The sequence below is a fragment of the Procambarus clarkii genome, chromosome 13 (assembly GCF_040958095.1).
Source record: "Procambarus clarkii isolate CNS0578487 chromosome 13, FALCON_Pclarkii_2.0, whole genome shotgun sequence".
NCBI lineage: Eukaryota > Metazoa > Arthropoda > Malacostraca > Decapoda > Cambaridae > Procambarus > Procambarus clarkii.
The window spans coordinates 32,836,193-32,857,222 of record NC_091162.1 but is presented as its reverse complement, the minus strand read 5'-3'; the positions used below and the strand labels follow the sequence as shown (position 1 = coordinate 32,857,222).

The 21,030-nt window shown below is 44.6% G+C and overlaps 1 protein-coding gene across 1 annotated transcript in view; it reads left to right on the top strand.

Moving 5' to 3' along the window:
- The window catches only part of LOC123757286 (protein SCAI), a 179,871-nt gene that overhangs the window by 21,828 nt on the left and 137,013 nt on the right, over positions 1 to 21,030 (top strand). The window contains exon 2 of the mRNA XM_069324084.1: positions 14,788 to 14,985. Coding sequence (XP_069180185.1) covers positions 14,788 to 14,985 — 198 coding nt within the window. The remainder of the gene's footprint in view (positions 1 to 14,787; positions 14,986 to 21,030) is intronic.

Genomic DNA, 21,030 nt, shown 5'->3' with positions numbered 1-21,030 from the left:
CAGAACTGGTGGGTGGATAGCCGGCGTGGGAGGTCTGGGGCTCCCCCTTCCCCCACCTGGGGAGGGGGGAGCTGCGCAGACAGCGGCGCGGTGACGTATGACGTCATACTAGTTTCCTTGTTTTCTGTTGAAGAGTTCTATCCACTAGTTCGGCTTAGGTAGCAATTTTCACCAGAATAGGGGTTTGTTTTGGAATGCTTACCTTTCTGGATGCTTGACCCGGTCGATGGCAGACATAGAATGCTTCCAACCACACGGGGGTTTCTATAGGCCATTGCTCCCCTTGCCTCAATGAGGGGGCCAGGTTCTGGCTCGTGGTCCCCGGTAGGCCCTAGAACTCCATACACATGACTGATGCCAAAGTCTGACATTAGCATATCAGCCGGTAAAGCTCCGGGGAGCCTCCGGGTCTCACCCAGAAAATGGCGTTTCATTACATTCAACGCTGGTTTTTTGTATTTTTTATTCCTTCTTTCAACACAATTTATACCTAATCCTGATTACTATTAAGTTTTAGTCTGTGTTTTTTCCCCCACACCTTGCCCGAAATGCTATGAGTATTAGTGGCTTTAGGTATTGTATGTACTAGCTCTGTCTATAAATCCAACATTATATTTGTAAATCAACTATGTACTTTTCCTGAATAAAATGTATTTATTATTTATTTTTTAATCAGTAAGTATTAAAAGAAGGCACCAAGCTGGGAAGGCTATGTAGCACCATTGTGTGTAACAATAAACCAAATTTTTTTTTTTAACAAATAATGCACCTGTATGGTAAAACAAATCCTGTCAGCTGTAAAAATATTGATGCAGTTATTTAAATGAAAAATATAATGAAAGAAATATTACTGGTTTATTTTTATCTTTTTGTACTGTACAGTATATCCAAGGAAGTGAAAAATTGAGACATAATGCACAATTTAATGAATGATTAGCATGGATTAGCAGTTCAAAAGAAAAATGACTATTACATATCAACATGAGATCTTAATGATCCATGGTCAACATGATTTAATAAGGATAATACAGTACTGAATTTGTAATAATACAAACTATAATTTAAAATCTTTATTACTGATTTTTTTTATTAAGAAGATTAGGTATACACAGCAATGTGCTGCTACCCTATTCTATATGGAATATTACACAATGTAGATAAAAAACTAGCTATAAGTTTATCTAATACTCCCATCTCACAGGATGGTTAGACATATTATACATGGAATCAATTTAGAAAATACCGGCCTCGATACAAAAAACAAATCAACTCTGACTAAACAACTCTAAGCAATTTTCACAAGAGGTAAGCACTGAATCATGGAAACATTATATTATAATTACTCTTACCAGTTTCTACAAGACTCCTCTCAAACAATGTATTTTTAACCCTTAAACTGCGCAACGCGCCTGCAGGCTCACGTCTGGTTTGCGCAACGCGCCTCCGGGTATTTGTATTTTTCACGTTCCATTCAAAACTCCCGCGGCTACATGGGGTTCACATCAGCTTCCTCAGGGCTCTTGTAAACAGACGCCATCTTTAAAAAAAATCGTGGTCCACATTCCCGGGTGTGGGAGCCTCAGTAGTGTGTGAGCAACCAAGGCTGGCGCTCGCAGCATGAGCGCACAGCACTGCTGTTCAGCATGTGACCACAGCAACGCCTAATAATGTCAAAATATATATATAAATTGTATTATTTAGTGTTATATTAGAGCCTGAGTGTGATAATGACTGGGTACAATGTTCAAATATCAGTGATTCAATGCTGTTCACGATGTTCACAGCGCTAGCCACAGCACCAGAGCATTATTTCGTTCATCTAGGAATCTTCAAATGATTTCTTAGGTTCTTTTTCAAAATAAACGTGTGGTCAATTATTCATTTACAGGAATTAGTGACCAGGATTGTGATAATAGCAGGAATGTGGTTATAATTAGCGTTGTGCGTAGTATTGTGGAAGGAGGAATTTTGATGAGGGAGGGAGGGCGAGAATTGAGGTAGCCTCAATTGTGTGTGTGTGGCTGCCACTCTTGTTTTGCTCACCATACTATAGCTTAGTGGTTCGCTATGGGCAACACATATGTACATGGGTATATATAGTGTGTGTATATAGTATAAGAACAGCAACAGGAGAATGTTGAGAGGAGCTATTTTGGTGAGGGAGGTGACGTAATCGTAGCGTCGTCTGCTGTGTGATTTTTCATGCAGTGTATGGTGGCCACTGTACTGTTTGGACACAATACCGGCTTACTTGCATAGTTCTGGTAAATAAAACATGTAGATAGGTATATAGAACATGTGTAATAAGAACTATAGCAATATGGTGGGAGGAGCAATGTTGGCGAGTAAGATGTTGGAGTGAGGGAGACTGGCTGGGTGTGGCTGCTCTCACTCAAGGTGTTCTGAATGTGTTCATGGCCCATACGAGGCAGCTGCTATTGGCCCATACGAGGCAGCTGCTATTGGCCCATACGAGGCAGCTGCTATTGGCCCATACGAGGCAGCTGCTATTGGCCCATACGCGGCAGCTGCTATTGGCCCATACGCGGCAGCTGCTATTGGCCCATACGCGGCAGCTGCTATTGGCCCATACGCAGCAGCTGCTATTGGCCCATACGAGGCAGCTGCTATTGGCCCATGCGGGGCAGCTGCTATTGGCCCATGCGGGGCAGCTGCTATTGGCCCATGCGGGGTAGCTGCTATTGGCCCATGCGGGGCAGCTGCTATTGGCCCATGCGGGGCAGCTGCTATTGGCCCATGCGGGGCAGCTGCTATTGGCCCATGCGGGGCAGCTGCTATTGGCCCATGCGGGGCAGCTGCTATTGGCCCATGCGGGGCAGCTGCTATTGGCCCATGCGGGGCAGCTGCTATTGGCCTATACGAGGCAGCTGATATTGGCCCATACGAGGCAGCTGCTATTGGCCCATACGAAGCAGCTGCTATTGGCCCATACGAGGCAGCTGATATTGGCCCATACGAGGCAGCTGCTATTGGCCCATACGAAGCAGCTGCTACGCGGTGTTCTGAATGTGTTGATGGTGAATGTATATAGTGTGTGACAGTGTATAGTGTGTAAATAGATTGTATATATACACAAATTAGCATGATACATAGTAAATATGTGCTGCATATGTGTACACAAGTTTCATGCACGTAACACAGTGTCTAAGGACAGTACGGATGTTGTACTGCGATATTATAGTGTACGTGTTCATTATACATTGGATTGGCACATAAAAACAATGAAAATGTATTTGGAAAGGTGCGCAAAAAATGAACGAAAATATATTCGCGGCAACTCGCGCGCCCCGCCCCGAGCGCCCCACCGCCCCCGAGAGCTTACGGCACGGGCGCACGGGGAATGATGACGTCACGCCCCAACTTCCGGACCCCATAGCAGCCAAAGTAAGTACAATTTCGACTTTTTTTTTGCATACCCATACTGAGGGAAGGGTTTTTGACACTTCAAAAAGAAAAAAGAATTTTTTCCAGAGAATTTATTTCCTGCGCACTGCGGGGGTGTCACATTTGGAGGCAACGCAGTTAAGGGGTTAAACATGTTTAGGTATACACAGCAATGTGCTGCTTCCCTATTCTGTATAAAGGACCATACAGTGTAGATCAAAACCCAGCTACAAGCTCATCCAACATCCTCACCTCACAGGATGGCCAGTCATACATGGAATTAGGAGAGAACAAAATACTTAATGCTGATCTATTAGCCTCCACTGGCAAAATCTGGGTGCAGCACAAGAATATCTTCCAATATTCCTGAGTGTATGAAGTAATTACAGAGCTCAAAATACCTCATAGCATTTGGTATGAAGTCACTGATAACAGGACAATCACAGATATAGTGTTGGAGAGTATGTTCTCTAAAGTAGGACTGAAAACAGATGTTTTTTTCCACCAAGAGGGCTATAAACCCATGGAACCACCTACCCGCTGAAGCCGTAAATGCCAAATTCCAGCAAAAAAATATCATTAAGACAATTGGCGGGCTCTTTAACAAGCCACCGGCTTTCTGTCCTCTTCGAGGTCACTAGATAGTTAGTGGCCCTTGGGTAAATTCAGTAAATATATACAATAATTGTCAGCGCATCTTCCGAGTAACAAGGACAGCTACACAGTATCTCTTAGAATTACGTAGGTAAACAACAAATGTAACATATTTGTTTACTACAATGTCGGTGCTGGCTGTAGAAATTGAAAAAAACATTGTTTTACTTCGAAATATACTAATTTTATAAGAAAATTCAACGTAAATAGGAGGCAGTAGAGCTCCGATAAACCAGCGCTAAATCTTCAATATGAAGAATGTTGCTGCTCTCTGATTGGCCAAACGAAACACAGTAGTGACCTCAATCGGCACGCAGGTGAACCAACAAATTTCTTCCTAAGTGAACCTTATTGAATCGCACCTAAGCATCTTCTTAGGGCGCACTTAGGAACCTTCGTAGCAAACCCACTTACGAAGAAATACACAGAGCTTCCTGAATCTAGGTCCAGACTCTCACAAGTCGAGCCTGGCCTCGGGCCGGGCTTGGGGAGTAGAAGAACTCCCAGAACCCCATCAAAAAGGTATCAACCAGGTTACTTCATTTTGGACAAGCACACTTTGGAACTTTTTGTTTGTTTCACACATTTTCTTTTCATTTTCCGTGTATCTGTCCCCATTTTCAACCTATGAATATTATCCTTTACCTGCAATTTGTTGTTTATGAATTTATAGAATAGACCTGGTTCTATTTTACATTTGTCCACAATCCCATTTTTTAAATTTCTTTCTGCCTATCTTCTTACTGCCGTGTAGTTGTTACTCGCATCTTTGTATCACTGGTATGTTTGGCCTCTTATTATATTGGGTAGAGTAATTACCCAAGTGTAATTACCTAAGTGTAGTTACAGGATGAGAGCTACGCTCATGCTGGCCCGTCTACCCAGCACTCTTTGTCATGTAATGCTTTGAAACTACTGACGGTTTTGGCCTCCACCACCTTCTCATCTAACTTGTTCCAACCATCTATCACTCTCTTTGCGAAAGTGAATTTTCTTATATTTCTTCGGCATCTTTGTTTAGTTAGTTTAAATCTGTGACCTCTTGTTCTTAAAGTTCCAGGTCTCGGGAAATCTTCCCTATCGATTTTATCAATTCCTGTTACGATTTTGTATGTAGTGATCATATCACCTCTTTTTTCTTCTGTCTTACAGTATTGGCATATTTAATGCCTCTAACCTCTTCTCGTAGCTCTTGCCCTTCAGTTCTGGGAGCCACTTAGTAGCATGTCTTTGCACCTTTTCCAGTTTGTTGATGTGTTTCTTAAGATATGGGCACCACACAACAGCTGCATATTCTAGCTTTGGCCTAACAAAAGTCATGAACAATTTCTTTAGTATTTCGCCATCCATGTATTTAAAAGCAATTCTGAAGTTAGAAAGCATAGCATAGGCTCCTCGCACAATGTTCTTTATATGGTCCTCAGGTGATAGTTTTCTATCTAGAACCACTCCCAGATTTCTTTGAGATTTCTTTTAAAGATTTCTCACATAATTTATAGATTGTGTGGGGTTTATGGTTCTCCTATTCCACATTCCATAACATGGCATTTATTCACATTAAATTCCATTTGTCAAGTGGTGCTCCATATACTTATTTTGTCCAGGTCTTCTTGAAGAGCATGACAACCATCTAAATTTCTTATCCTTCCTATTATCTTAGCATCATCAGCAAACATGTTCATATATTTCTGTATTCCATCTGGTAGATCGTTTATGTAGACAATGAACATTACCGGTGCAAGAACTGAACCCTAAGGTACTCTGCTTGTGACATTTCTCCAGTCCGATATACTTCCTCTTATTACTGCCCTCATTTTTTCTATCAGTCAGAAAATTTTTAATCCATGTTAGCAGTTACCTGTCACCCCTCCAATGTGTTCCAGTTTCCAGAACAACCTCTTATGTGGAACTGTCGAAAGCCTTTTTTAGGTCCAGATAGATGCAGTCGACCCAACCATCCCTTTCCTGTAAAATCGCTATGGCTCGATCATAGAAACTGAGTAACTGGTGTACAGATTCCTGAGCCTACTGGGCTATATCATATCTACATTTGAAACTGAGTATTGAGTCTGCCTCCACCACTTTACTGCCTAACCCTCAAACCACTAGGGATCCAAATGGATTTAACACCCACAGGCGCAACAAAAAAAAAAAAATCCAAAAAATTCTTTCATCTTATAAATGTGTTCATTTTTGTTCCCTGATCACGGAAAAAATAACACAAAAATCATAGGTGGCATATTTTAGCTGCAATAGGGTAGGAAAGTGTAGCAAAAAAGGGGTGTTAACAGAGCCTTCACCAGACGAGGTCTACTCCGCTCGAGCTGTCAGGCAGCAGTTGCCACAAGTTGCCAGTTGTTTATTATTACCTAATTATTTCAATGTCTCTGATTTTTTCTTAGTTTTTTTCAATAATATTATTCAATACAGTGAATTGTAATAATTTATATAATAAAATGTATGAACTGTCGCTGTACTCAAAATTATGGTGTGCATATTAGTGATTCAATTATGTTCATAAAAAAATAAACAAATAGTTTTGCTGTTATTACACTATATACACGGATTATATATAAGTATCTGCATGTTTTTGCTCACCATAATGAACCACTAAGTTGGTATTGTGAGTCAAAATGCAGCGAGGAGTGACTGCCACACACCAGCCAGTCACTCACTGCTACTCCCTCAACAACACCTCACTCGCCCTCATTCTCCTCCCACAATACTGTTTTTGCATTTATTCACTATACACAGATGTTATATATAAGTATTTACATGTTTTGTTCACCATAACTGTACATCTAAGCTTGTATGGTGAATAAAGGCACAAAGACATAGCTACTCACACAGTCAGCTGGTGGCGGCTGCCCTCAAGGCCAGATGCACTAATATTTCTCCTACAACAATACTGTTTGTGTGCTATTACGCTATATACACACATTATATATAAATATCTACCTGTTTAATTCACCATACTTGTACAAGTAAACTGGTATGGTGCCCAAAGACCATAGTGGCCACCAGTAAACAACATGACAAGTCGTGCAGACGACGCACCTCCCTCACCAAAATGGCGGCTCTCAACCCACTCCTATTGCTGTTATTTTACTCTATAAACACGTTATATATAAGTATCTACATTTATGTTCACCATACCGAACCACTAAGCTGGTATGGTGAGTGCGGTCAAGAAAAGGTGGCCACACACAGTCAGAAGACGACGCCACCACCCCTCCCTCCCACAGCATTACTCCTCCCTCCATGGAGCACAGCGCTAAATATCACCACAATTCTGCTATTATCAGAATCCTGGTCAGTTTTATCACAGTTGGGGGTCTTCTATAATATTATCATTGCTAAATAATAGCATGAACATATATATTATGGCATTTGTAGGCGATGCTGTGGTCACGAGCTGAACAGTGGTGTTGTGAGCTCATGCTGGGTGCGTCAGCCTTGGTGGCTTGCTCAATACTGAAGTTCTCACTCCCAAGAATGTTGGCCTGGATTTTTTTCTAGGTGGCATCTGGTAACTATCGGTCGTGGCTGCACTATAGCTGCCCCTATCCCAGGCGGGGCGTTTAAATTATAGCGCTAGACACGAAATCATATATATATGACATGCGCGGTTTCGGTTTTGTCTTTGAAAGCATATTTATATGATTGGCATATTTATATGATTGGCATTGAAAGCATATTTATATGATTGGTGCGATTTCAGGGTTAAGGCATTCCATCTGTCAACTACTCTGACACTGAAAAAATTCTTTCTAACATCCCTGTGGCTCATTTGAGTACTAAGTTTCCACCTGTGTCCCCTTGTTCGTATGCCACCTGTGACCATGTTATTTTAGTGTAGATTTGGGACTGGCCCTCCAGTATTTTTCATGTGTAGATTACAGTGGAACCTCAAGTGACAAGCGCCTCCATCTACGAGAATTTTGAGTAACGAGCGAGCCACTCTCCGAAAATTTGTCTCGATTGATGCGCTTCTTCTCTATTAACGAGAAAACATGTGGTGCTTCCTAGCGTTCACACTGGTTCTTGCAAATTCTCGGACGCCTCTGATGATGCAAATGAATGATTTGCAAACTGTATAGTGTGGTGGGAAAGCTGGCAGAGGTAGCAGAGAACTTTTAATATGAAACATAGTTGAGCATGTTTCAAGCACCATTGGATTCAGGGACTGGTTTAACCCACTTAACTGCGCCAACCGAGAAAACTTTTTTTGATTTTTCGGTACCAATTCTAAATGTGTACGAGGTTGTTTGTGTACGAAATGGACTCTTAGGACCGCCAGTGAGAGGCAGCCATCTTGGAAAAAATTCCCAGAATGCCCTAGGACTGTTGGCTGGGTTAGTACTGAATGAGCAACCATGGGTGGCGCACGCGCCTCTGGCTCCCAAACATCTGTCCGACGCGGTGTTAAAAGATAACGCTCTGTCGGTAAAATTCAAACCTTATTGTTTGAAGAACATAAGGGTCATAATATTGGTGCAGCTAGGCGCAATAAGGACCTAACACAAAGGTCGGATGCAAGTGAAACAGCACCTATGAGGACGATACAGCGAGCGTATCCAGTTGTAGCTTTGAGCGTCACCCTTGCAATCCAATGCTATCTACATTTTATTTAGATGATACATAGTCATCAGCCGAGACATCACTCGGTACCCCTACTCAAATCTCTGAATATGTTAGACATTAAGTCGCTGCACATTCTCTCATGTGTATTATACATATATAAAACGCTAAACTGTAATGCCAATCCTAACCTCAAAAGCTTCATAGAAGGTTTTAACAGAACCCATGAGCACCACACCAGAAATAAATACAGTTTTGATATTCCTAGAGTACGACTTAAACTAGAAATGCTCTACAAATCAAGGGACCCAGATTGTGGAATGACCTTCATGGGGCCTCGTAGCCTGGTGGATAGCGCGCAGGACTTGTAATTCTGTGGCGCGGGTTCGATTCCCGCACAAGGCAGAAACAAATGGGCAACGTTTCTTTCACCCTGAATGCCCCTGTTACCTAGCAGTAAATAGGTACCTGGGAGTTAGTCAGCTGTCACGGGCTGCTTCCTGGGGGTGGAGGCCTGGTCGAGGACCGGGCCGCGGGGACACTAAAGCTCCGAAATCATCTCAAGATAACCTCAAGATAACCATGTTAAAGACTGTACCTCTCTCAACCAGTTTAAGATAAAAACGAAGCTATACCTAATAAATTCCCTGTAACCTACCTTGCCCCTCTATTGTCAACCAATGTCTGTTTTTTTTAAAGAGCGCTGTTTGTCGACAGAATTGTATTTGTGCTGCTTTTTCAGCTATGTTTTCATTTCATGTTTTCATTTTACTCTTTATGCTCAATTAGTATTAAGCTTTAGTCAGTTAAGTTTTTCATGCTCGAAACGCTTTGCGTAATAGTGGCTTTAGGCATTGTATGTACTAGCTCTATCTATAAGTCAACCAATCTTTGCAAAAAATTTCTTGTATGTATGTACCTTACCTAAATAAACATTTATTTATTTATTTTATTTTTTATATAGATGAATCATTTTCTGCGTTCAGTGATAATGCATCTGATACAAATAGCATAGATAAACAGTGTTAGCGGATTCCATGGTGGTGTTTTCCATAGATATTTTCAAGAATACCTGAATCTCTTCCTAACTGACGGACACTCTTTGAGGCTAGCTGAATCTCTTTCTGTGTGGGACCATACAAACCGATCTTTTAAAGACTACCTTACAAATTGATCTTTTCCTATAATCTTTTCAATACTACCTTATGCTTTACAAGTTTGGCTACATACAACCTACAAGTACTAAAGCCATGGGTGTACGTGAGTGCATTATTTGCAAGCACACGGAATGAAGAAAGAGGAAGTGAAAATTTATCTGGACCTGGTGTACTGAGAGCGAAGTCGCACTCTGCATCATGGACTACTTCGTTGATTATTATTCACTTTCGAAGTACTGAGCATGTAATACAGTGTAATACAGTGTAATACAGCATGTCACGATTCATCCGAGGTTCAGGGACTGGTGCGGTTTTTTTGTGGGGCATCTGAGTTACCGCTTTCGTTGTCTCCCGCTCGGGTTGAACCTGGCACCTCGCGTGTTCACGCGCCTTACGCGGGTCGTAGTAGCCCGTTTGCATCTCTTAGGTGTTCGGGTGTTGGCCTACCTCAATGACTGGCTGGTTTGGGCTCCCAGCTGGTCGGCTTGCTTGCTAGCCAGGGATTTGGTTCTTAACCAGCTCGCTGGGTTCGGGTTTTTGGTGAACTGGAGGAAGTCCTATCTGGTCCCCTCTCAGGTCCGGACTTGGCTGGGTCTCGTTTGGGACTCTCGGACCGCCTCCTTGTCTCTCCCTCCGGAGTCTCACCTGCGGCTGCGGTCCCGCCTTCGTCTGTTTCTGGTGGGTCCTCGGGTCACCCGGCGGTTGCTTGAGGGGCTGTGCAGGAGCCTGAACTTCATGATGGTAGTCTACCCGCCGGGTCGGGTTTGGCTTTGTCGGCTGTTCTGGTTCCTTTGGGGTCACCCTTTCCACCTCTCACGCGACTTGCTGGGTTCGACCCCCGGGGGCCTTGCGTTGACTGCTGCGTCGCCGGCTTCCTCTTCGGTTTTTTCGGGGTTCAGTGCCTTGGTGCCTACTCGAGCCCTCGCTTAATGTGTTCATGAGTGCGTTGTCTCTGGGCTGGGGCTTTGTGACCAGTGCTCAGTGCCCCAGGGGTGTTGGGGTCCGTCCTTCTGTCGAGCTCACAACACAGTGTGGGAGTTCGCGGCAGTGTGGTTTGCTCTTTGGAGGATACAGGTCGCCAGTGGATCGACGATTCGGCTCCATTCGGACTGCTCTCCGTTGGTTCATTACCTGAACCGTGGGGGTTCGATGCGGTCCTTGTCTCTGGGGTTGGTTGCTTCGGGTGACTCGTCTGCTGAGTTCTCGGGGTTTGGCTCTCCTGGCGGTACACGTACAGGGAGTGTCCAATGTCTTGGCCGACGGCCTGTCTCGCTTTGTTCCCCTCTCCACGGAGTGGACGGTCGACGACGCTTCCTTCCGTTGGCTTTGCCAGACATTCGGGCGCCCCGAGGTGGACCTCTTCGCGTCGGGGTGGTCGAGGCACCTTCTGGTATATGTGGCGCCCTTCCCCAATCGTGAGGCCGTCGGGGTCGATGCTTTTTGGCTGAACTGTTCAAGGTGGGGATTCCTGTACCTCTTTTCCCCGGTTTGGCTGTTACTCCAGGTCCTGACTCTCTTGGAGACTTACCAGGGAAGAGTTGACCTTCTGGCCCCTTGGTGGCCGGCCCAGTCTTGGTTTCAGGCGCTGCTTGCTCGGTGTCCAAACCCAAGGTTTCCCCCCCGGCTCCTCCTCTTTCAGCGGATCGGGCCGGTACGTCACGTGGCTGGCTCGATCTTCTCCTTGAGTCTTCGCATATGGGTTTTTTTACTCAATTCTATCATCATCTCTCTGGTGATCAGGTGGCCTCCTTGTTGGTGTCCCACCTGAGGGCTTCTTCTCGGCAGCAATATGAAGTTTCCTGGTGGTCCTTCTCTTTCTTTTTGCGTCTTTCATCGTGTTAGTTCGTTGTCTGTTAGGGTGGTCTTGTCCTTTCTCTCTTGGTTGTCTCAGGACCGTCATCTTATGCCTAACACTGTCGCCTCGTATCGTGCAAAGCTGGCGGAGCCGCTTCAGCTTGCCTTCGGTATCAAAGTTATGTCTGCGCCGTTTCGCAAGCTGTCTCGTGCTTTGTTTCACCTCCGGCCTGCTCATGCGCCGCCTGAGCCGTCCTGGTCTTTGGACAGAGTGCTCGCTTACCTTTCGTCTCCTCGTTTCGTTGTGGCCCCTTCGGTCCGGGATTGTTTCTCCAAGGCTCTTTTCTTGTTGGCTTTAGCCTCTTGGGGGTCGGGTCGGGGAGCTTCATGCTCTACTCCGGCGCAGGGGTTTTTGCTCTTTTGGTCATGGAGATTGTTTTGTTCGCTTGCAGCCGTCTCCTTTTCTGGTGAAGAATGCGACTGCTGCGTTCCGGAGGGATCTGTGGGTGGTTGATGTCTGGTTGGTATGGCCAGGGGTGCATCATGCTTTATCTGGTTGCGGCTCTTTGCCGTTATTTGCATGCCACGGCTTCTGTGTCCGGGGATGCGCTTTGGGTTGATCTGGTTTCCCTTCTTCCCTGTTCGCGGGTTCGGGTCTCCCAGGTCGTCCGCAGGGTTATCAAATCCAGCCAGCCTGCGGTCTATTCCCGTGCCCATGACATCCTTAAGTTCGCAGCTCTTGCTGCCGTCTTTGGGAATATGTCTTGGTCTGATATTCAGGCGCGGGATTTTTGGTGGTCGAACAGAGTCCTGGCTGCTCATTACCTCGTGAATGTCCCTGGGCCCTGTTGGGCCTGTATTGCGTTGGGTCGGCGGTTGCAGCCAGTTATCTTGAATTCGAATTGAGGAGTGAGCGACGACTGCCTCCCGGGTAAGTCCCTCTTTTTCCGTCTGTGGGTAGTTAGCTCCGGGGAGCTGACGGGGCTCCCCCCAGAAAACCAGCATTGAATGTAATGAAACACCATTTTCTGGGTGAGTCCCGGAGGCTCCCTGGCATCCCTCCCTCCCTCCGGTCAGAGGTTTTTCGTGTTTTTGACATCCAGCCTCGGAATTGAGGTGTGGGTAGCCGGTGTGAAGGGTCTGGGTCTCCCCCTTCCCCCTTCCCGGGGAGGGGGAAGCTGCACAGAAAGCGGCGCGGCGACGTGTGACATCACACTAGTTTGCTTGTTTTCTGTTGGGGAGTTCGGCTTTTGGTAGCAATTTTAACCAGAATAGGGGTTTATTTTGAGGCGCTTACCTTTCTGGGTGCCTGTTCTGGTCGATGGCAGACACAGAATGTTTCCAACCACACGGGGGTTTCTATAGGCCATTGCTCCCCTTGCCTCTGAGGGGGCTCGGTTCTGGCCGTGGTCCTCGGTAGGCCTAAGAACTTCATACACATGACTGATGCCAAAGTCTGACATTAGCATATCAGCCTGGGAAAGCTCCGGGGAGCCTCCGGGACTCACCCAGAAAATGCTGTTTCATTACATTCAACGCTGGTTTTTTAGAGGCATTATTCGAGGCAAAGGGTCACTAGTTCCTTTGGTCCTGGTAGTCGCTTTGTTCATTTGCAGTCTCTCCTTTTCTGGCAAAGAATGAGTCGGCAGACTTCAGACTTTGTCCGTTGGTTGTGGATAATTGGTTGGTCAGGTTGAAGGTGCATCACGTGCTGTGTCCGGTAGCTGCTTTACGCCACTACCTGTGAGCCACCGTTTGTGTGTTAGTGGACACGCTCAGGGTTGATCCGGTTTCCCTAGTTCCCTGTTCCAGTGCGCGTGTTTCTTTGTCTGCAGTGTCATAAAGTGCAGCCAGCCTGTGGTCTACCATCGTGCCCATGGTGTTAGGATGTACAGTATGGCACTCTTTCGCCTGTCTTTGGTAATGTCTTGGGACGATTTTCGGGTGCAGGGGTTTTGGAGATTGAACAGGGTCCTGGCTGACAGGTATCTTGTGAACGTCCCAATTCCTCTGTGGCATTGTGGGGCTTTGGGGTGCCTGTCGCTGCCGTCTGTCTCTTCCTCACTTTAAAACCTGTGGTGCTGCCGCCTTCCTGCTAAGTCCCTGTTTACCTTCTCTGTGGGTAGTTAACTCCAGGGAGCTGATGGGGCTCTCCACAAAAAAAAAACAGCATTAAATGTAATGAAACTCAAGTTTCTTAGTGAGCCCCAGAGGCTTCCTGACACCCTCCCTTCCGTCAATCGGGAGGCTTTCATCATTCAAGAAATGAATTGGTAGTTGCCAGCTCCCCTTCTCCCATGGGGTAAGATGGTGGGAGGGGAAGTAGTGTGGGGGGGCTAGTTGGAGTTGCCTGTTAAAGTTTTTCTGGGGGAGTTGTTTTGCTCTGAGGACATTGCTCATAGTTTTCAACCAGACAGTGGTCTGTTTTGATTCGCCTACCTCTCTGGGTGCCTTACCTGGTAGGTATGACATGCTTTAAATGTAAAGAGCTCATAGGCCATTGCTCTCTGCATCTTTCTGAGGTGGCCAGGGTCTTGTTCTGGTCCCCTGTAGGCAACAAGAACTCTGTGACTGATGACCCCAAATAGGATAGTACTATATCAGTGGGATAGCTCAGGGAGCCTCTGGGGCTCACCCAGAAACTGGCATTTCATTATCTCAATGCTGGTTTTTTACTTTTCTCCATGGGTAAATATCTTCAGTGAGCCACAAGAGGCTACTCCGAGAAAACCAGTTTTGACTGTAATGAAATACTAATTTCTGGGTGAGCCCCGAACTCAGGGGCTAAAAACTCTTAAGACGGCATCTAGGAGTATGACGGCACCTAGGCCGTCACCTAATGACGGCACCTAGGAGTATGGCACTCTATCAATGTACTGTAGTAGTTTCAGGGAGCCACTGGGATTCACCTAGAAATTGGTGTTTCATTACAATCGACGCTGGGTTTTTTGCTATCAACCACTGGTGCTGCTTATTGCACCCAAAAGGTTAAGGAAAGTCTTTTTGTCCTATCTTGCTGTATATTTGTAGGAACTGAGTTTCTCAAGGTGTAATTTTTACAGGTTTATTTAGGTACAGTATTTTGTTGTTAATTAAATTTATTTGGTACGTATTGTAGAATATAAATAATAATTATGCCGCTCACTCCTCTCCATCTATCAATTTTCTTATTATGTATATGTACTCTACCTTTCAGATCATTCTTTTCCAGGGACCTGCCTCAGTATGGCCACAAACAATGGCAAGCATACTTTGGCCGCACGTTTGACATATACACCAAGCTTTGGAAGTTTCAGCAGCAACATAGACAGGTTCTCGACTCAAAGTTTGGATTAAAACGTTGGCAAATTGGAGAGATTGCTTCCAAGATTGGTCAGCTTTACTACCACTACTAGTAAGTTTATGCATACATCACAATTGGTTCAAAAATAGTAAGAATAAATGATAACAATTATGATCTTAACTACCAAAACTCTAAACTTCAATCTGAAAATAACTAAACAGCAGGTGACTTATAATGAAGCACAAAAATATTACCATAAAAAATTTAAAAAAATTTGGGTTGTGATCTGTATTGGTAAGTCAACATGATTTGTTTATATTTTAGTTGCTTATTCTTAGTTGTTATTCAGCCACTAGCTTAATATGATGTAAGTGTGCAATGTTTTCTTATTTATACTAAATTATTTGTGTTATATAAGTTGACTTGTTAGAATTATGTAGCGAATTATGTTAAAACGTTTTACTGCATATATTTACTAAGGAAAGATAATTACATGAAGTGTGCATGAGATGTTTGAGTCACTAGATAAGGGACTTGAAGTGTGTAAATAGTAGTCTCCATCATTACATGTAGTGTATTTAACAAAATCATCCTACCCATTTCATTGCAAATAAAGAAAAAAATGCTCGGTTTATAATGCAAAAGTGAGAGTGCATAGTTGAGGGCAGTGGTGATGTGGGGCACAGTTCTCTTCCCCACATGAGCCTTCACCTCTTCATAGTGTTAGCCTAATCTTCATAACTGTACTCTATCATCATAATAAGAAAATATAGAAAAAATACAAAGCTTATAATGCAAAATAAATACTTTTAAAATATTCATTCGGGAAATTATGAATGCATATTGGCATGAGTTTGTGATATTCCTTCCTGCCGTCCTGTCTCACACCTAACCATACTGACCTTCTCTCCTCATATGTTATGTTGGGTAAACTCGTCCTAAATGTTTTGTGAAAAAGAAAACATACAAGAAATGAACCAAGGCTCTGCTGAGTTCTGCTGAAGTACCAGAAGCAAATGTAATTTTCACTTTGAGGGCATCAGATTGACCACTCCCACATCAAACACCCCTGGTAGTTATCCAGCAGAGAAGTGCAGCAAACAGCAAAGTCTGCATCTGCAACATCAAATGAGGCGTTGAAGACAACCTCCCCCATGACAACACGCACAATGCCCAGGCATCTTGTATCCAGTCGTGGGAGAAAATGTTCGGTCATCCTCTTATAACATTGTCAGTGTGGCAAACCACAAAAGGGGATTTAGCACTAACCATGTTTGTGCTATATGCACAAACATGTGCCCCCCCTTCTGAGAATACTTGGACTGCCCCCACTTAGAAGAGGAAACCAACTTAATAGGCAGCACCAATACCTCATACTTGGCATCACAGAAACCCTACCCTGATAAAGCTGTTGCAAGGCCTGAATATCTGAAGTATAACAGAGACTGAACCAGAACCAACGGCAGAACCACCATGCAATAAACATCTGCCTCAATGCCTGAAAAGCAGCAGTCACTATGAGCTCTTGGGAAACTATTTCTAGAAATAATAGGGGAGAAGAGGGCAAATTGGACAAGAGACAGATCAGTCCTTGAATGAGAGAAAGTTCAGCCTGCTGACATGTTAGGCGAGCGTCAAAGAAATCTGCCACCATATCCTGCAGGAGGGGGGTGGGGGCAAACAACTTGAGCACACCCTCTGCCTAACCAGTACAGGAATCAGGGCCACCATGCCAGTCACTGCTGCCAGTGCATCTAGCCCCACCCCCCATGCAACTGGCTGACATGCCCCATGCCACAACCAGCAGAGCCAAAAGTAGTGGCATACTGCCAAGTGTCTAAAAATGGTTGCATCGATCACCTTAAACCTCTGACCCCACCTCATGCCATTCGAACATTTGAAAACTAATGAAAGTGTGCAAACCTCCAAAGAAAATGGGAGATCATCTGCAAGATATGATGAGCAGGAATCTAAAATTTCAACAATGAAGGTGAAATGGGTTTGAAACTCAAAGCAGGCTGCTGTTTCTTTCTCTTTTTCTGAAGTGTAGTTCCAGTTCCATAACAGGAACCAAGCATCCACCTGCGCCCCAGCCAGGAATAGATGAGATGTTGGAAAGCTGTGTAGGAAAAGTAAATCTGCAGACAATAAAAATTCAGAAATGCATCAACAGGTAGAGCCATAGAGAAATAAATACAAACTATGGCTGAGGATGCAAAAATCTTACATGGAGTAAAAGAACCCTCAGAGCCAGGAGCCAAGAGAACAAAGAGGGTTCAAGGGCACCCAGGGACCACCTTGGACCCCTTCTTTCCACTGTTAGTGAGTGAATTCCCTCATGCAAATTCAAAGGTAGCACAGGGGTAAAGCCAAGCTTCCTGTCAGACACCCAGGAGGAGAAAGAAAAACTTTCTCCGTGAGGAAGATTTCACACCACATGTAATGAAAGGCTTTTCAAAAGTCAAAAGACAGCAACATAATTTTGGCAAGGACCATTGGCTGAACAAACCTTTGCCACAGACTTAGCTGGGGCACCCCTATCTCAGAGAACTCTTGTGGTCCCTAAACCCAGTGGAGCTAAAGACCCTAAAGACCTTGAATACTTTGGGCCTCATACCGAGTGCTGCGGTAGGGAGGCCAGGTGCACCACACCAGCACAGCCTGGACCAACCAGAACAGACATGGGATGAGGTGGTTTGTGAACTTAGAAGATGTCTGCATAACCAAGCATTCACCTTCAGAAAATATCAGGGGCTCCAACTCTGAGGTGCCTGAACTCCACAAAAACCACTCGAGACAAAATTGAAATTCTCTTTCCCGTAATGAGGCCACATTTCTAAAAGTAGGCTTTGCTTAAACAAAGGACCATTGATGATAGAACTCACAACCCCAGGGATTAATACACTCAATTCATCAGGGGGGAATGACAGACAGAAAGAGTGATTATCGGCAAACACCAAAGCCGAATAATAGCTGGGAAAGCAACAAACAGCAGCAGCAAACTTGGAGGGAGCACTAGAAATAGCATCCTTAAAAATACATTGTGGAGAAACTACTGGCACAAACCTCTTACGGGAAAATACAGCAAAGAGAGGTGTAAGCCACCATTGGAGCCAGAAATGCACTCTCAAAACACACCCCCAAAAGGAAACTCAAGCCTGGCTCATCTCACCTGCTAATACTGACAGAGGAGCCAGGGCACATTTAAGTTAAGGCAGGGCAGGGTTAAGTGATGTAACACAGCTACAGACACCAGGCATTGTTGCACTCACGGAGACGAAACTTGAAGATGATATTTTAAATGAGGTCATATTCCTAAGGGGCTTCTCAGCTTGGAAACGGTACAGAAAAATTAGGAAATGCGGTGGCGTTGCTGTGCTGGTGAAGGTGAAAGAACACCTAAAAGTAAATAAAATAATGATTGCCAAATCCACGAAGTTGACATAATAGCACTAGAGATCTGTAATCAGGATGATGAACTAATGATCATAAATGCATATAGTCCACTGCCATGTAACACATGGACAAAGGAGCTGGATAATAAGCGAGAGGGTCTTGTAACAATAACGAGAGAGAGATTATAGCGAGAGCTGATATAGGTCACGACTGTTGGTAGTTGGCGACTTCAACTTGAAATCCATAGACTAGGAGGCATATGAAGCTAGAACAGAGGACTTTTGGACCTGTAGATTCATAAACCTCATCCTGGAAACATTCATGTATCAACACGTTAAACAAGGCACGAGGATGAGGGCAAGGGATGGTCCCTCCAGGCTTGGATTTGATATTTATCAGGAAAGAAGAAGAGATATTTGACAATGAGTACCTTCCTCCCTTGGGTAAAAGTGACCATGTCTTTTAGGGAATAAAGTATGCAATGCATTATATCTGGAAGAAATTAAGGAGGTTGAAGCAGTTGAAAAACCTGATTTCAGGAAAGGACATTATGGTGAACTTAGAAATTTCTTTAAGGAATTTGACTGGAAAGACTTGCTGTTAGGAAATGAAGTAAACGAGATGTATGTCAAGTTTTGTGAAATATATGATAAAGAAACAAAAAAATTTATACCAAAGCAGAGATGCAGAACTAGGAAACAGGATTGGTTCAACAGAAATTGCGAGAGGACCAGAGACCAAAAAGACTCAAAAATGGAAAAATGGACTCAAAAAATGGAAAAGGCCAAATCCCTAAACAACTACACGGCAGTGAGGAGAGAGGCAAAAAGAAATTTTGAAAAAGGGATAGCAGACAAATGTAAAACAGAACCAGGTCTATTCTATAAATTCATAAACAACAAATTGCAAGTAAAGGATAATATTCAGAGGTTGAAAATGGGAAACAGATTTACGGAAAATGTTAAGGAAATGTGTGAAACATTAACGAAAAGTTCCAAAGTGTGTTTGTACAAAATGAAATCTTTAGAGAACAAGACACAATAAGAATTCCAGAGAACAACATAGAGCACATAGAGGTGTCTAGAGACGAAGTAAAAAAAACAAAAACTCAAGGAGCTAACTAAAAACAAAGCAGTGGGCCCAGATGGAGTTTCACAGTGGGTTCTTAGAGAATGTACACCAGAGTTCAGCATTCCACTTAAACTGATTTTTTAGGCATCCCTGTATACAGGAGTCATAGCAGATGTGTGGAAAAAGGATAACATAGTTCTAATCTACAAAAGTGGCAGCAGGGAAGACCCCTTCAATTATAGACCTGTATCATTGACAAGTGTAATAGTCAAAATATTGGAAAAAATCATTAAATGAAATGGGTAGAACATCTGTAGAGAAACGATATAATATCAGACAGACAATATGATTTTCGATCTGGAAGATCCTGTGTATCAAATTTACTCAGTTTCTGTGATCGAGCCACAGAGATTTTGCAAGAAAGAGATGGTAGAATTGACTGCATCTATCTGGACCTAAAAAACCAGCGTTGAATGTAATGAAACGCCATTTTCTGGGTGAGTCCCGGAGGCTCCCTGGAGCTTTCCCAGGCTGATATGCTAATGTCAGACTTTGGCATCAGTCATGTGTATGGAGTTCTTAAGCCTACCAGGGACCACGGCCAGAACCGGACCACCTCAGAGAAGCAAGGGAAGCAATGGCCTATAGAAACCCCCGTGTGGTTGGAAGCATTCCATGTCTGCCATCGACCGGTTCATTGCCCCTCTCGGATGACTACACTGTCTCAGGTTTGGCTCCTCTTGGAGCCGGGCGCTTGGATGGTGTCCCTGGACCTCCGGGACGTTCACGATGAATGCCTTTCGGCAGGGCTGGTCGAGGTGGGGGTATCTGTTCCTCTTCTCCCGGTCCAGCTGTTGCTTCGGGTTCTGGCTCGGTTGGAGTCCATTCCCAAGGAGAGTAGTCCTCGTGGTCTCTTGTGGCCTGCCCAGCTTTATTTTCAGACGCTGCTTGATATGTCTCTGAACCCGAGGCGTTTTCCACGCGACTCCGCCTCTTTCGGCAGGTCGAACCAGTCCGGTACACGATTGGTTCGGCCTTCTCCTTGGCTCTTCACGTCTGGTTTTTTGACGCGGGTGTATCACCATCTCTATGGTGATCAGGTGGCTTCGTTGATGGTGTCCCACCTGCGAACTTCGTCTCGGCGACAGTATGACGTTCCTGGTGTTTCTATTCCTCATTTTCTTGCTCTTCGTAGGTTGTCTTCTCCTTCGCATCGGGTTGTCTTGTCCTGTCTTGGGTTTTCAGGACTGTTATTTAATGCTTCTTACTGTCGCCTCTTATCATGCAGCACTGGTAGAGCTGCTCCGGCTTGCGTTTGGGGTGGATGTTCCATCCGTCCCGTTCCGTACGCTTTCTTGGGTTTTGTTTCACCTCCGGCCTGCTCATGCATCGCCTGAGCCTTCCTGGTCCTTGATCAGGGTGCCCTCTTATCTTCTTCTCAGTTTGTGGTAGCCCCTTCGGTTCCAGATTGTTTTTCATAGGCCATATTTTGTTGGCATGGCCCTCTGCGGGTCAGGAAGCTTCAGGCTCTCCTCCAGTGCAGGGGTTTCTGCACTTTTGATACTGGTGGTAGATTTGTACGTTTGCAACCTTTCTCCGTCCTTCTGGCGACGGTCGAGACGGCTGCTTTCTGGAGGGGTCCTTGGGTTATTGATGCTTGGTTGTTTCGGCCGGGGGGTGCGTCATGTG